The 17,657-nt window shown below is 39.4% G+C and overlaps 1 protein-coding gene across 1 annotated transcript in view; it reads left to right on the top strand.

The window, feature by feature from the left end:
* Nucleotides 1-17,657, top strand: part of LOC139750064 (uncharacterized) — a 278,496-nt gene that overhangs the window by 71,229 nt on the left and 189,610 nt on the right. Inside the window, exons 6-7 of the mRNA XM_071664399.1 lie at nt 12,383-12,675; nt 14,474-14,556. Coding sequence (XP_071520500.1) covers nt 12,383-12,675; nt 14,474-14,556 — 376 coding nt within the window. The remainder of the gene's footprint in view (nt 1-12,382; nt 12,676-14,473; nt 14,557-17,657) is intronic.

Below are 17,657 nucleotides of genomic sequence, written 5' to 3'. Positions count from 1 at the left end.
ACAGTAGCAGTACCAGCAAATGAATGCTTATATTGGTGGTTCTGATACTGGTGTTCGTAAAGCAGAATTTTGCAAGATGAAATGACTGTCATTAACTATATATGTGTTTTTTTTTTTTTTTTTTTTTTTTTTTCCAAAAGACGGAACAGAGAAGGGGGCCAGGTGAGGGTATTCCCTCAAAGGCCCAGTCCTCTGTTCTTAATGCTACCTCGCTAACGCGGGAAATGGCGAATAGTTTAAAAGAAAGAAAAGAAAAGAATGTGGTTAACATTGTATATTGTTCTGTTTGACAACACATTTGCATGGCATCTTTTCTTCACTGGTAAGAATGCATCATTTAACACTTTGATGAACCAGTGACAGAGCTCTTGTTGCCATACACACTTATTTAGATGAAATGATGTCAAGTGCAGGGATGGAAAGTTACTGTGGATGGATTTTGTGTAGATGTTTCATGATATTCCAGTTTAGGGTTGAGGTTGGTTTGTGGCTGATTTTGAGTAGTGTCTCATGAGTATATCTTTTTTTTTTTTTTGAGAAGATATGTTATTGGAATGGGTCCTGAGTCTTTCATGAGTGGGTGCTGTGGATCTTGTGGTTCATTATGTTGAGGAAGGAGTGCCAGTTTGCTTTATGCCTTTCACAGAAGAGGTTCATGATGTTTACCGTTTGGATTTGATCTTCAATTTCTGTTGATGTTGAATGGTTCTGTTTGAGCTGGATTCTTTGTTGTTACATAATTGTACTATATGGGAAGGGAATTTGTATTCTCAGTATCTTTCTAAACGTTTAGTCAACTGGCCAAAGCACTTTCTTGATTGTTTCATCTCTGACTGCACAGTATTCTTTCAACTACTTAAATCAATTGCCTGTGTACCTCTGTTTGTGTTATCCTGGGTCAATGCTCCTTCCCTTCACTTTTAATGCTCTGTTGATTTGCTTCCTAATTTACTCCTTCTGATCCTCCCTGACTTTTACTTTTATCAGTCTGTTTGTGTTTATACTGTTTTTCTCCTGAACAGCTTTCATCCATTTTTGCTCTCACTGAGAGTGTAAGAGGGTGTTACAGAGCATGAGTGGAATGGATCAAGAATAGTATGGGTGAAAGGAAAGATTAGAATTGTGAAGTTTACATGGATATGTATTTATTTGCCTTTGAATATGAAGACTGTATGAGGTAAGAATGAAATTAATCATTTCTGGAGAAATTTGAATGACTGTATAAATGGTAATTTGAATGACTGTATAAATGGTTTTGAAAGATAGAAATGTGGTTGTTATGGGTGATATGAATATGATATGATAATGAATGTGTGGATCAGATTTTTGTGGTAAAGATGACTGTGGAAAAGCATTTAGCAAAAGGTAAGAAGTTGTATGCAGCTTTTATAGATCTGGAGAAAGTGTATGACTGAGTTGAGTGGGATGCTTTATAGGATGTGTTAAGGATGTATAGGGTAGGGGCACAACTGGTGGATGGTGTGAAAGCCTTCCATAGAGGAGCATGTACATGTGTAATTGTATATGGAAAGTTGAGCAAAGGTTTTGGTATACATGTGGGTGAGGTAGGGCTGTGTGATGTCACCATGACTTTTTGATATATATATATGGATGGAGTGATAAGAGAGATGAAAGCAAAGCTAGGGAAAGGAGGAGCACAGATGGATTTTGGCAGTGGGATATGGTGGCTAGTGGCAAGCCTGTTTGTGGATGATACTGTGTTTTATGATGTGTGTAAGCATAGGCAATTGAGGATACATGTAAGTAAGAGAGTGAAAGTATAAATTTTGTAAAAACCCTATAGAATGAATGAAGAAAGTGTACTAAACTGTGCTCTGGATATGGTGAGAGAAAGATTTGAAGAAGTGAGAGAATTTAAGTATTTAGGAGCTTTCTTGGGTAAGGTTGGTGGTATGGAAAGAGAGATAAAGGAGAGAGCAGTACAGAGTAGGAGAGTTACTGGGTCCCTTAATAGAATAATGAAAGGTAGACGTGTAAGTATGGAAGTGAAGAGAGGATAAAGGGGCAGCATAGTCCTCCTATGTCTAACCCATGCATCCAAAACATGGACATGGAATGGGTCATAGAGGTCAAGAATTTAGGCTGTAGAAATGAGCTATTTGAGAGGAGCATATGGTATGATAAGATGGAATGAAGAAAGAAGTGAAGGTGTGTGTGAGAGATGTGGTATGGCAGGGAATGCAAAGAGAATTAATTTGGAGTGGTAGAATGGGTGAGACGCAATACTTTGAAGTGGTTTGGGCATGTGCAAGACTGGGAGTTTACATGGAGAGTTTGTGACCGTACAGTCAAAGGCACTGATGTGAGAGGAAGACTGTCTGTGATATGAGCAAATAGAAGGAAATAATACTGGAAGGAGAAAAATTTTTGAAGTACATGTGGAATGGTGAATGTGAGGGAGGCATGTAAAGATAGGGATAAAAAGAAATTCTTTTAAGATGGCCACCCCTTGATGGGAGTTCCCAGAGGGAATGGGTGTCAGAGATATAGATACATAAACAGATTGGCTTTCAGTATTATTCCAGTAGATTAGGTGTGCACTTTTGACCTTTCTTCTATTTGAAAGGCTCCCAGTAATGCTCCTGCAATTTCTAGACCAATATTACCAGTAACATTTTCTTCTAATTGATCAGCTATGGCACACTTATGACACATCAAACTTCACCTTCCTTTTAATAGCTTCATCACTTTTCTTCTGATCTGGTATATCCTTAAACCCCCTCCCCTAAACTGTGTTTCTGTTCTTCTCTAGTCTCATGACTCCTTACATAGTCCTTGAATTGCTTCTTCAGATATTTTTACTCTAGTTTTAGTTGTGTTATCCTTGGATCTAGTTCCCTCACAAGCTCCCCTAGTGTTCCCAAACATTTGCTGCCTAGCCATTTTTGCTTTTATCTTAAGTTTTCCCCTTGCTACTTGTTCCTGTCACTTGTGACATATGTACCCCCTTTGTCAACTTTTCCTCTCTCGTTCTCTTCATATTTCCTGAGCATTCCAATGCACCCTCTTTAGCTCTTTCAGCTACTGTCTGTTTATCACCACATCTTTATACCTGGAGATAGGGGAGAAATAATACTTCTTATGTATTCCCTATGTGTTGTAGAAGGCATCTAAAGGGGGTGGTTTTGGTGTATACCTGTATCTAATCCATATTATTCATTTCTGTTTTAAGCAAAACTAGAGGTCTTTATTTGTCCCCTTTAAGTGATGCTAGTAGCAATAAATGAAGCCAACTAGAGTAAATTATCCTACAGTCTGAGGAGAATTTAGATGATGAACTGCCAGTGTTGTTTTTTGGTTATATTAAGAATAAGAATTTTGCTTCCCTTTGGCAAGCAGCGCTTTTATACTCTGACTTAATGCACTTGTTCACTTTACAGTTTTAAACTTTCACTGTCTTACAAGTTGGGTCTCTTTTAAATAAACCAGATAAAAGAAAAAAAGCATCTTGATTCACTCATATTGACAACAATCCTTCATTCTTTATGAATCTGGGAAGCTTCTATCCCAACCCCTCAAAATTTGGCACTATCAGACTGATTATTTAATGCATATACCACTTAGAGGCCCCTTTATACTCTACTTTCCCCCTTACTTGCACATATTAGGCTTAATGTGCTTTGATCCTCCAAAATCTTGAAAGAATTGGGTCGTTAACTGGATTTCTTTCTAGAGCCACTGCATAGATAACAATGAGTGCAACTTTTGGGAGATGTATAGGTTATATTTCTTTCTGTGTCCATGTGGTATTTGCTTTTGCTATCTTTGGTTGGAGATGCTGATAAAGTGTAAAACTGCATGATTTTAGCCTTGGGAAATCACCTTTATTAAAGTTTTGAAATTTTGTTTCCTTGAGCTTGGTGAAGACTGGCCAGTCTGCTTTCCTGTATTTGTGTGAGTCCTTCTTGTGGTTTTATGGGTTGGATGACCTTGTTTTGTAATCAGGTGGTGGTGGTGTTGGGAGTCTGGCTCTTTTGTAGGATGAGGATATTGAAAGGTTGCAGTTGGTCTGTGAGTAGGTCACTTCAGCCAAGTAGGATGGAGGGCATAGAAGTCTATCTGTCAGTTTTTTCATGCTTGAGGTTGCCATTTCCCACACTAGTGAAGTAATGTCAGGAGCACATGAGGAAAGGCTACATCCGCTCACGTCTATTCTGTAGCTGTTGTGTAATGTGCTGAAAGCACCGCTCCCTATCCACAACCAGGCCCCACAGATGCTTCACGTGCTTTGATTTACTCCATTGAGAGTTTGTTGACTCCATTATACAACATCATTTCAACTCATTCTTTCCATGTATGTCTTTCACCCTCCACCATTTTCAGGCCTCAATCACTGAAAATCTTTTTCACCATCCTTCCTTCTCCAATTTGGTCTCCTCGTTCTTTTTGTTCCTGCCACTTGTGACACATGTACTCCCTTTGTCAACTTTTCCTCTCTCGTTCTCTTCATATTTCCTGAGCATTCCAATGCACCCTCTTTAGCTCTTTCAGCTACCATCTTTTTATCAACACATCTTTATACCTGGAGATAGGGGAGAAAGGATACTTCTTATTATTCCCTATGTGTTGTAGAAGGCATCTAAAGGGGGTGGGAGCTGGAAACCCTCCCCTTCTTGTACTTCAATTTCTAAAAGGGGAAACAGAAGAAGGAGTCAAGCAGGGAGTGCTCATCATCCTTGAAGGTTCAGATTGGGCTGTCTGAATGCATGTGGATGTAACCAGAATGAGAAGAAAAGAGAGATAAGTAGTATGTTTGAGGAAAGAAACCTGGATTTTCTGGCTCTGAGTGAAATGAAGCTCATGGGTAAAGGGGAGAAATGGTTTGGGAAAGTCTTGGGAGTAAAGTCAGGTGTTGGTGAGAGGACAAGAGCTAAGGAAGGAGTAACACTACTCCTGAAGCAGGAGTTGTGGGAGTGTGTGATAGAGTGTAAGAAAGTGAATTCCAGATTGATGTGGGTAAAACTGATAGTGGATGGAGAGAGATGGGTGATTATTGATGCTTTTCCATCTGGTCATGAGAAGAAAGATCATGAGAGGCAAGTGTTTTGGGAGCAGCTGAGTGAGTGTGTTAATAGCTTATGTGCATGATACTGGGTATTAGTGATGGGTGGTTTAAGTGGTGGGGTATTCAGTGTTGTGAATGGAAATGGTGAAGAGCTTGTGGATTTGTGTGCTAAAAAAGACTAGTGATTGGAAATACCTGGTTTAAAAAGAGAGATATTCATAAGTATACATATGGGAGTAGGAGAGATGGTCCAAGGGCATTATTAGATTATGCATTATGTAAAAGAGAGACTTGGATGTTAATGTGCTGAGAAGGGCAGCTGGAGGGATGTCTGATCACTGTCTTGTGGAGGCGAAGATAAATATTTGTATAGGTTTTCAAGAAAGAAGAGAAAATGTTGGGGAGAAGCGAGTGGTGAGAGTTAGTGAACTTGGAAAGGAGACTTGTGTAAAGAAGTACCAGGAGAGATTGAGTGTAAAGTGGCAAAGAGTGGGAGCTAATGACGTGGAGGGGGGGAGTAGGTGAGGAAGGGATGTATTTAGGTAAGCAGTGATGGCATGTGCAGATACATGTGGCTTGAGAAAGGTGGGAGGTGGGCAGATTAGAAAAGGTAGTGAGTGGTGGGATGAAAAAGTAAAGTTGTTAGTGAAAGAGAAAAGAGAGGCATTTGGACAATATTTATAAGGAAGGAGTGCAAATGAATGGGAGATGTATAAAAGAAAGTAATAGAAGGTCTAGAGAATGGTTGAAAGAGGGCAGATAAGAGTTGGGGTGAGAAAGTATTATTAAACTTTAGGGAGAATAAAAAGATGTTTTAGAAGGAGATAGATAATATGTGTAAGACATGAGAACAAATGGGAACAATGGTAAAGGGGGCAAGGGAGATGTGATAACAGGTAGTGGTGAAGTGAGAAGATGGAGTGAGTATTTTGAAGGTTTGTTGAATGTATTTGATGATAGAGTGGCAGATGTAGGGTATTTTGGTCATGGGGGTGTGCAAAGTGAGAGGGGTCAGGGAGAAGGGTTTGGTTAAGAGAGAAGAGGTAGTGAAAGCACTGTGTAAGATGAAATTCGGCAAGACGGTGGGTTTGGATGGTATTTCCGTTGAATTTTTTATGAAAGGAGGTCTCTGTGTTGTTGATTGGTTGGTAAGGATTTTCATTGTATGTATGGATCATGGTGAGGTGCCTGAGAATTGGCTAAATGCATGCATAGTGCCACTGTTCAAGGGCAAAGGGGATAAAGGCAAGTGTTCAAACTACAGAGGCATAAGTTTGTTGAGTATTCCTGGAAAATTGTATGGGAGGGTATTGATTGAGAGGATAAAGGCATGTACAGAGCATCAGACTGGGGAAGAGCATTGTGGTTTCAGAAGTGATAGAGGATGTGTTGATCAGGTGTTTGCTTTGAAGAGTGTGTGTGAGATATACTTATGAAAACAAATGAATTTGTACATAACATATCTGGATCTGGAGAAGGCATATGATAGAGTTGATAGAGATTCTTTGTGAAAGGACTTAAGAGTATATGCTGTGGGAGATGAGCTGCTAGAAGGAGTGGAAAGTTTTTACCAAGGATGTAAGGCATGTGTACAAGTAGGAAGAGAGGAAATTGATTGGTTCCTAGTGAAGGTCGGTCTTCAGCAGGGTTGTGTCATGTCCCCATGGTTTTAATTTGCTTATGGATTGGGTGGTTAGAGAGGTAAATGCAATAAATGCAAGAGTTTTGGAAAGAGGGGCAGGTATGTAGTTTGTTGGGGATGAGAGGGCCTGGGAAGTGAGTCACCAGTTGTTCGCCAGTGATACAGCTCTGGTGGCTGATTCAAGTGAGAAACTGCAGAAGTTGGTGACTGAATTTGGAAAAGTGTGTGAAAGGAGAAATTTGAGAGTAAATGTGAATAAGAGCAAGGTTGTTAGGTTCAGCAAGGTTGAGGGGCAAGTTAATTGGGATGTAAGTTTGAATGGAGAAAAATTAGAGGAAGTGGAATATTTTAGATATCTGAGAGTGGACTTATCAGCAAGTGGAACCATGGAAGTGGAAGTGAGTCACAGGGTAGGGGAGGGGGCAAAGGTTCTGGGAGTGATGAAGAATGTGTGGAGAGACAGAACATTATCTTGGAGAGCAAAAATGGGTATGTTTGAAGGAATAGTAGTTCCAATAATATTATATGGTTGTCAGACATGGGCTGTAGATAGGGTTGTATGAAGGAGGGTGGATGTGTTGGAAATGAAATGTTTTGAGGGCAATATGTGGTGTGAGGTGGTTTGATCGAGTTTGTAATGAAAGGGTAAGAGAAATGTATGGAAATATTAAGAGTGTGGTTGAGAGAGCGGAAGAGGGTGTGTTGAAATGGTTTAGACATGTGGAGAGAATAAGTGAGGAAAGGTTGACATAGAGGATATACGTGTCAGATGTGGAGGAAATAAGGAGAAACGGAGACCGAACTAGAGGTGAAAGGATGGAGTGAAAAAGAGTTTGAGCGATCGGGGCCTGAACATACAGGAGGGTGAGAGGCATGTTAGGAATAAAGTGAATTAGAATGACATAATATACAAGGGTCAATGTGCTGTCAGTGGACTGAACCAGGGTATGGGAAACCTCTGAAATAAACAATGGAGAGGTCTGTGGGGCCTGGATGTGGAAAAGGAGCTGTGGTTTAGGTGCATTACACATGACAGGTAGAGACTGATTGCAAATGAATGTGGCCTTTTTTTGTCTGTTTTCCTGGCTCTACCTTGCTGAAGCAGGGGGTAGCAATGCTGTTTCCTGTGGATCGAGGTAGCATCAGGAATGAATGAAAGCAAGGAAGTACGAATATGTACATGTGTATATATATGTACATGTCTGCATATATTTATGTATATATGTATATATATATATATTTTATTATACATAGCTGCTGTCTCCTGTGTTAGTGAGGTAGCGCAAGAAAACAGACCAGGAATGGCCCAAGCCACCCACATACACACACACATATATATATATATATATATATATATATATATATATATATATATATATATATATATATATATATATATATATATATATATACACATAAACACTCACACAGGCTTATTTATTTCATTTACTTATTATACTTTGTCGCTGTCTCCCGCGTAGCGCAAGGAAACAGATGAAAGAATGGCCCAACCCACCCACATACACATTTATATCCATACACGTCCACACACGCACATAGACATACCTATACATCTCAATGTATACAAATATATACACACACAGACATATGTATACACATGTACATAATTCATACTGTCTGCCCTTATTCATTCCTGTCGCCACCCCACCCTACATGAAATGACAACCCCCTCCCCCCGCATGTGCACGAGGTAGCGCTAGGAAAAGACACAAAGGCCACATTCGTTCACACTCAATCTCTAGCTGTCATGTATAATGCACCAAAACCACAGCTCCCTTTCCACATCCAGGCCCCACAAAACTTTCCATGATTTACCCCGGATGCTTCACATGCCCTGGTTCGATCCATTGACAGCACGTTGACCCCAGTATACCACATCGTTCCAATTCACTCTATTCCTTGCATGCCTTTCATTCTCCTGCATGTTCAGGCCCCGATCACTCAAAATCTTTTTCACTCCATCTTTCCACCTCCAATTTGGTCTCCCAGTTCTCCTCTTTCTCTCCACCTCTGACACACATGTCCTCTTTGTCAATCTTTCCTCACTCATTCTCTCCATGTAACCAAACCATTTCAAAACACCCTCTTCTGCTCTCTCAACCACGCTCTTTTTATTACCACACATCTCTCTTACCCTTTCATTACTTACATGAATATAATGTATGTATATGTATACGTTGAAATATATAGGTATGTATATGTGCGTGTGTGGACGTGTATTTATATACATGTGTATGTGGGTGGGTTGGGCCATTCTTTTGTCTGTTTCCTTGCGCTACCTCGCTAACACGGGAGACAGCGATAAAGAATAATAGATAAATATAAGTATACATATATGTGTGTGTGTGTGTGTGTGTGTGTGTGTATGAGTGGATGGGCCAGTTTTTGTCTGTTTCCTGGTGCTACCTTGCTGATGCAGGAAAGGGCAATCAAGTATAATAAGATTTGTAGAGGGTTTCAAAAAAGAAGAGAGAATGTTGGGGAGAAGAGAGTGATGAGAGTAAGTGAGCTTCGAAATTACACTTTTGTGAGGAAATACCAGGTGAGATTGGATGTAGAATGGCAAAAGGTGGGAGCAACTGATGTGAGGAGAGTGGGTGATTAATGGGATGTATTTAGGGAAGCAGTGATGGCATGTGTAAAATATGCATGTGGCATGAGAAAGTTGGGCAGTGGGTAGATTAGAAAGGGTAGTAAGTATGGAATGAAGAAGTAAAGTTGTTAGTGAAGGAGAAAAGAGAGGCATTTGGACAATACTTACAAGGAAGGAGTGCATCACTACCCCTGCTTCAGTGAGGAAGCACCAGGAAAATAGACAGAAAAGGCCACATTCGTTCACTTTCAGTCTCTAGCTATCATGTGTAATGCACTGAAACTACAAGCTCCCTTTCCACATCTAGGTCCCATAGACCTTTCCATGCTGTGTCCCAGACGTTTCACATGCCCTGGTTCAGTACATTTACAGCACATCGACCCTGGTGTACCATATTGTTCTAATTCACTCTATTCCTTGCACACCTCTCACCCTCCTTTGTGTTCAGGCCCTGATCGCTCAAAATCTTTTTAACCCCATCCTTCCACCTCCAATTTGGTATCCCGCTTCTCCTTGTTCCCTCCAGTTCTGCCACATATGTCCTCTTTGTCAACCTCTCCTTACTCATTTTCTCTTATATCCAAACCATTTCAACATACCCTCTTCTGCTCTCTAAACCACACTCTTTTTATTACCTCACATCTCTCTTACCCTCTCATTACTTAATCAAACCATGTCACACCATAAATTCTCCTCAGATATTTAATTTCCAACACATCCATTCCCCTCCGTACAACTATATCTTTAGCCCATGCCTTGCAACCATATCTCCTTCCACACATTCTTCATCACTCCTAGAACCTTCGATCCCCCCCCTCCCGTGACTCACTTCCATTTCCATGGTTCCACTCACTGATAAGTCCACTCCCAGATATCTAAAACACTTCACTTTCTCCAATTTTTCTTCATTCAAACTTAGATCCCAATTAACTTGTCCCTTAACCCTACTAAACTTAATAACATTGCTCTTATTCACATTTACTCTCATTTTTCTCCTCCCACACCATATACTTTTAAGACCTTCCACAAAGCATCTCTATCAACCCTCTCATGTGCTCTCTCCAGATGTATAAATGCTACATACAAATCCATTGTTTTTCTAAGTATTTCTCACACACATTCTTCAAAGTAAATACCTGATCCACACATCCTCTACTACTTCTTAAACCACACTGCTCCTCCCCAATCTGATGCTCCTTACATGCCTTCACCCTCTCAATCAATACCCTCCCATACAATTTCCCAGAAATACTCAGCAAACTTATGCCTTTGTAGTTTGAACACTCACCTTTATCCCCTTTGCCTTTGTACAATGGCACTATGCATGCAGTCCCTCAGCCCTCAGGCACCTCACCATGATCCATACATACACTGAATATCCTTATCAACCTATCAACAACACGGTTGCCCCCTTTCCTAATAAATTCAGCTACAGTGCCATCCAAACCTTCTGCCTTGCCAGATTTCATCTTTTGCAAAGCTTTCACTACCTCATCTCTCTTAACCAAACCATTCTTCCTGACCCTATCACTTCGCATACCACCCCGACCAAAACACCCTACATCTGCCACTCTATCATCGAACACTTTCAACAAACCTTCAAAATACTCATTCTATCTCCTTCTCACTTCATCACTACCTGTTATCATATCTCCCCTTGCCCCTTTCACTGATGTTCCCATTTTCTCTTGTCTTACACATATTATTTACCTCCTCCCAAAACATCTTTTTATTCTCCCAAAAGTTTGATATTACTCATTCACCCATACTCTCATTTGCACTCTTTTAAAACCCTTGCACTTTCCTCTTAACCTCTTGCCACTTTTTTTTTTTATACATCTCCCAGTCATTTGTACTCCATCCATGTAATTATCATCCAAACGCCTCTCTTTTCTCTTTCACTAACAGCTTAACTTCTTTATCTTACTACTCACTACCCTTTCTAATTTGCCCACCTCCCACCTTTCTCATGCCACATGTATCTTTTGCACATGCCACCACTGCTTCCTTAACTACATTCCATTCCTCACCCACTCCCCTCATATCAATTGCTCTCACCTTTTGCCATTCTACACTCAATCTCTCCTGGTACTTCCTCACACAAATCCCCTTTCCAACTTCACTTACTCTCACCACTCTCTTCTCAACATTTTCTCTTCTTTTTTTGAAAACCTCTACTAATCTTTACCTTCGCCTCCACAAGATAGTGATCAGACATCGCTCCAGCTGCCCCTCTCAGCACACCAACATCCAAAAGTCGCTCTTTTACATCCCTATCAATTAACACATAGTCAGATAATGCCCTCTGACTGTAGTCAGATAATGCCCTTTGACTGTCTCTCCTACTCACATTTGTAAACTTATGTATATCTCTCTTTTTAAACCAGATTTTTCTAATCGGCATTTTTTTCAGCACACAAATCTACAAGCTCTTCACTGTTTCCATTCACAACACTGAATACCCCATATACACCTATTATACCCTAAACTGCCACATTACTCGTCTATGCATTTAGATCACCCATCACTGATACCTGGTCCCATGCATCAAAGCTATTGACACACTCACTCAGCTGCTCCCAAAACACTTTCCTCTCATAATCTTTCTTCTCATGACCAGATGCATATGCACCAATGATCACTTATCTCTCCATCCACTTTCAGTTTTACCCCCACTGTCTCGCACTCCCACAACTCCTGCTTCAGGAGTAGTGCTACTCCTTTAACTCTTGTCCTCTCACCAACACCTGATTTTTCCCCCAAGACTTTCCCAAACCATTCTTCGCCTTTACCCTTGAGCTTCATTTTACTCAGAGCCAGAATATCCAGGTTTCATTCCTCAAACATACTAAAATCTCTCCTTTCTTCTTATCTTGGTTACATCCACACACATTCAGACACTCCAGTCTGAGCCTTTGAGGAGGATGAGCTTTCCCTGCTTGACTCCTTCTGCTTCCTATATCCTCTATAAGAAATACTTTGCAGTATGTGGAATTTGGTGGAAATTATAATATCTGCTGAACCTAAGCTAATTCAGGAACCATACAACACTGTATATGTACAAAAGTATATTGATACTTATAAATCCATTTTTAATCAGGTATCGAGATTCCATAGCTGGACGGGATTTTGAGAAACTTATGAGCGAATCTGGTGTAAAAGAGGAGATAGAAGACACTGATGATATGGATGATGCAGATTATAAACAACAGGGTTTGTCTTTGCCTCCTGTCTTGGGAATCATAGGAAAAGAGGAAAATATAGATGATGATGGGGACACAAGTTTGGGCAAGATTGGTGAAGATGGTGCAAGTATTATAATTGCTCCAGATACTTCAGGACCTCCATCAGATCTTCCAGTGTCTGTCAACATTGAAGTTGACTTCCAAGAAGGTAAGATTAGAATTGTGTTTTAGAGCTAAGATTACCCTTTTGTGATTGGTATGAACATTTACTAGTTATTTAGAGTAAGGGGAAATATTTAAGAATAATTGAAGATTTGAAAGCTTTTTTAGCAATTGGAATAAGTTTTATATTACATGAATAAAAGGAAAAATGTAAATAGATTTAGTTGCAAGATTGTTTTTAGCATTAGAATCTTTGAAACCATTATTTTTTATTTTTTATTATACTTTGTCGCTGTCTCCCGCGTTTGCGAGGTAGCGCAAGGAAACAGACGAAAGAAATGGCCCAACCCCCCCCCCCATACACATGTATATACATACGTCCACACACGCAAATATACATACCTACACAGCTTTCCATGGTTTACCCCAGACGCTTCACATGCCTTGCTTCAATCCACTGACAGCACGTCAACCCCGGTATACCACATCGCTCCAATTCACTCTATTCCTTGCCCTCCTTTCACCCTCCTGCATGTTCAGGCCCCGATCACACAAAATCTTTTTCACTCCATCTTTCCACCTCCAATTTGGTCTCCCTCTTCTCCTTGTTCCCTCCACCTCCGACACATATATCCTCTTGGTCAATCTTTCCTCACTCATCCTCTCCATGTGCCCAAACCACTTCAAAACACCCTCTTCTGCTCTCTCAACCACGCTCTTTTTATTTCCACACATCTCTCTTACCCTTACGTTACTCACTCGATCAAACCACCTCACACCACACATTGTCCTCAAACATCTCATTTCCAGCACATCCATCCTCCTGCGCACAACTCTATCCATAGCCCACGCCTCGCAACCATACAACATTGTTGGAACCACTATTCCTTCAAACATACCCATTTTTGCTTTCCGAGATAATGTTCTCGACTTCCACACATTCTTCAAGGCCCCCAGAATTTTCGCCCCCTCCCCCACCCTATGATCCACTTCCGTTTCCATGGTTCCATCCACTGCCAGATCCACTCCCAGATATCTAAAACACTTCACTTCCTCCAGTTTTTCTCCATTCAAACTCACCTCCCAATTGACTTGACCCTCAACCCTACTGTACCTAATAACCTTGCTCTTATTCACATTTACTCTTAACTTTCTTCTTCCACACACTTTTCCAAACTCAGTCATCAGCTTCTGCAGTTTCTCACATGAATCAGCCACCAGCGCTGTATCATCAGCGAACAACAACTGACTCACTTCCCAAGCTCTCTCATCCCCAACAGACTTCATACTTGCCCCTCTTTCCAAAACTCTTGCATTTACCTCCCTAACAACCCCATCCATAAACAAATTAAACAACCATGGAGACATCACACACCCCTGCCGCAAACCTACATTCACTGAGAACCAATCACTTTCCTCTCTTCCTACACGTACACATGCCTTACATCCTCGATAAAAACTTTTCACTGCTTCTAACAACTTTCCTCCCACACCATATATTCTTAATACCTTCCACAGAGCATCTCTATCAACTCTATCATATGCCTTCTCCAGATCCATAAATGCTACACACAAATCCATTTGCTTTTCTAAGTATTTCTCACATACATTCTTCAAAGCAAACCATTACTTTACTGAATTCTTGTGTAATTCTTAGGAGGTTAACAAGTGGGACATGTTTGTTTTGATTATGTCATTAGCTTTGTTGTTATAATGTTTCATTTCATAAAGCTAGAGTATAAGTAAATCTAATGTAAGGGAAGTTTTCTGTAACTTCATTACTTTCAGTTATGATAATTTTATTTGACTTATATAGCCTGTTTTAGATATTTTAATCTTTACAGATGGTAATATCACTTTGCGTGGCATGGAAGACTTAGGTGACAGCAGAGACAAACCTTTGGTCGCTTCTGTTAGTTCTGTTCAGGTAAAGTCCCTAAATTTATTTGTGGAAGCTGTAATATTCTTGAAAATGTGCATGACAGACAAGTGCAATTACACATAATCGTCATGAAATAATGAGTCAACATTATTTAGAAACTGCACTGTCTTATTAAAATAGTTACACTTTTCCCAAATGACTAATTCTGGGAAGTTACTGAAAGAGAATTCTGGTTAGATGATATGTCTTTATTGTAAAGCATTACAGATAACTAACCATTGATCAGTAACCAAGTTTGGTCAAACAGCAAGCAAAGGGTTAACCCCATCCACCATCAGCCCATGTTATATTTAACTAAACTTGACAGGGTCAGTAACCATATTTGACTGGCCCATATCAGTGCCACCAACTTGTACCCCTTTGTAGTCTAACTTGTGTTTCATCACACAGGTTAGACTACCAGGGAGTACAAGTGAAAGCATTCCAGAACACTGTAACGGGCACATCATGAAAAGATGATACGCAAGCAGGTGATTCACAGTATTCATTTCCTGATCATTGGACTGGCCTGTAGATTCACATGGATGCTTCAGGTTTATAAAACAATTTGTCAAGACATTTTTGTATAAAGGAGCATTTGAAGAGCTATTGGAACACATTCATCATATATATATCCTCTGAGTTTGTATTTTGTAATTGTGAATCTGTGTTTGGAGCTGAACATGATGTTAGAAATGTGAATGATGAAATTTATTAGTTCAGATATTACAGCTGACATGGCTAAACTGGCTTTTACTTGGCAGTACATATTGAAACTTGATGTAAAGAAGAGGAATAGGTGAAGCTGAGCCATTTGTTCTCAGAGTACTCAAAGTTCTGCTGAGTCTGTTTGTAACTTTCATAGGGAATAAGGAGGTAGAGTTTTGGGAAAGGCTATTTAGTTATTCAGCTAATCAGATTTAGGAAATATAGTTAAGATTGGTTTCAGAAGTAAGAGGATCATGAGTTTTTTTAAGGTGATGATTACAGAGTGAATTAAACAACCCACACCTTTTCCAGAAGTCAACAAATGATATGAATGTTAACCCAATACTTACTCCAAACACATACTGTATTTATGTGAGTTGAACAGCTCCTCCAAATATTGATTGATGTGTCAAGTTCCCTGCTTCTACATATTTCAGGGTCACACACCAACCCTGGTTGTTTGCCAGGGTAGAAGTGCATTATGATTTCTCCCCACACGCAATCAGCCTGTAGCCTTGTAAATGAAAGCACATTTTATTGTTTCCTAAGAAGGAAATTGAGCAACTTTTGATTAGATGCAGAGAATCAGGCAGATGTTCTTGAATTACTTGACAATGATGATCTGTCTTTGGATAAGTGGAAAGTGATTTTATGGACACTGTCTCTTCCAACAAAGAAAGTTGATCAAGATGCGGCAGAAGTTGTTTGTACCAAAATTTGAGGTAGTATTGCCAGCACCTACCTGACTTTAGCAACACTATGTCTAACTGGTTTGGTTAGTAATTCTTCAAACTTTTATAATTTTGTCATTATGAAAAAAATCATCAGTGGATCACATTGAATGTAACAAGAAATATTTATTATATAAGATAAAACATGATAATGATCAGTATTTGATTTTTTGGTGTAGGTAAAATGACAATGAATCGTGTGCAATGGCAACTCACTTGAAACTCAGACCAGTGTGTTGTGTTGAAACATCTTCAAAACTCTGACATTATTAGTGTAAGAGTATTGGATGAAATGTACCTCTGAAATAACTTTTGTTTTTAATGTTATATAAGTATTTTGAAATTTTGTAAGATTACATACATTTTTCAAACAACATGAAAAACTGTAAGTTTTGAGGATTGAAAAGGAAACCTTAGACAAGATTTGAGAGGCTAAAACACAACAGTTGACATTTCTTATTAGAATAAAATTTTGTAATCTGTAACTGTGCTTCAAAGAATATATAAAGGAAGTAATCAAAAGCTGCTTTACTAGAAGTGTAGTGTAAGTGATTCATCCAAATAAGTCAGTTTTACAGCATAACCTGTGATTTATCACTAGTATGCAAAGGTCTGCAGTGTGTAGTTATAAATGCTCTTTAATTCTTTATAGGTGGAAATAAGAATTTGGGTTGAATAAGATTTACTGAATCTTAGAAATGGCAGCTTTTATAGTACATCTTTTATGGTACACAGATAAACTTTAGTGAATTTATACTTTGTAAAGTGTTGCATCTCTCATCTTCGTGTCATTTACACACATCCACTTTCTAGCTGTTTTGTATAAAACACCAAAAAGCAAGGCCTGTAATCCACAGTCAAGCTCCACACACTGTTCCACTGTATACTTTGACTGCTTCATGTGTTGTGATGCAGTACATTGCCCCATTTATACCACATCCATCCAATTCATTCTGCCCCATGGTATTCCTAGACTCTGCTTGTTTGCATGTTGCACCCCCAAAGAGAAGTCACCTTAAGCAGTTCTGTATCATTATTAGTTACTCTTCTTGATATATATAAATGATTCATGTGAAGGTATGGAATCTTACCTAAATATGTTTGTAGATGATGCAAAGGTCATTAGGGATGTGAAAAGTTAGGATTGCATGAGCTTACAAGGGGCCTGAGTAGACTTAGTTGGTTTGATACATGGTTAATGAAATTTAATCCAAGAAAATGTAAAGTAACGAGGATGAGACAAATATAAAGAAGGTACCAGTATAATGATTATCTATAAGGATTCTGTGTGTGAGAAGGACTTAGGTGTCGACATCATCCCTGACATGTCATCAGAGTTCCATAATAACAGAAATGTTAAGGAGACAACCTGTGTCCTTGCAAATAGTATTCAGCTTTTAAGTATATGGATAAGGAAATATTTTGTAAGATGTTCATTTCCTTCATAAGGCTAAAACTAGAATATGCTTCTTAAGTTTGCACATAGCATCTTAAAAAGCACAAAGAGCTCATAGAAAAGGTCTAGAAGAGGGCAGCAAAGATGGTGCCAGTGTTACAAGAATTGAGTTACACGGAAAGACTGAGGGCTCTGAATTTGTCTGCCTTGGAAGAGATAAAAGTGGGGGATGGTCTGAACAGAACTTTGAAGTCTTTAAAACTGATCGCTGA

Source organism: Panulirus ornatus, chromosome 9 (assembly GCF_036320965.1).
Source record: "Panulirus ornatus isolate Po-2019 chromosome 9, ASM3632096v1, whole genome shotgun sequence".
NCBI classification, from domain to species: domain Eukaryota; kingdom Metazoa; phylum Arthropoda; class Malacostraca; order Decapoda; family Palinuridae; genus Panulirus; species Panulirus ornatus.
Note: the sequence above shows the minus strand (reverse complement) of the source record. Positions and strands in the feature narration are given on the sequence as shown.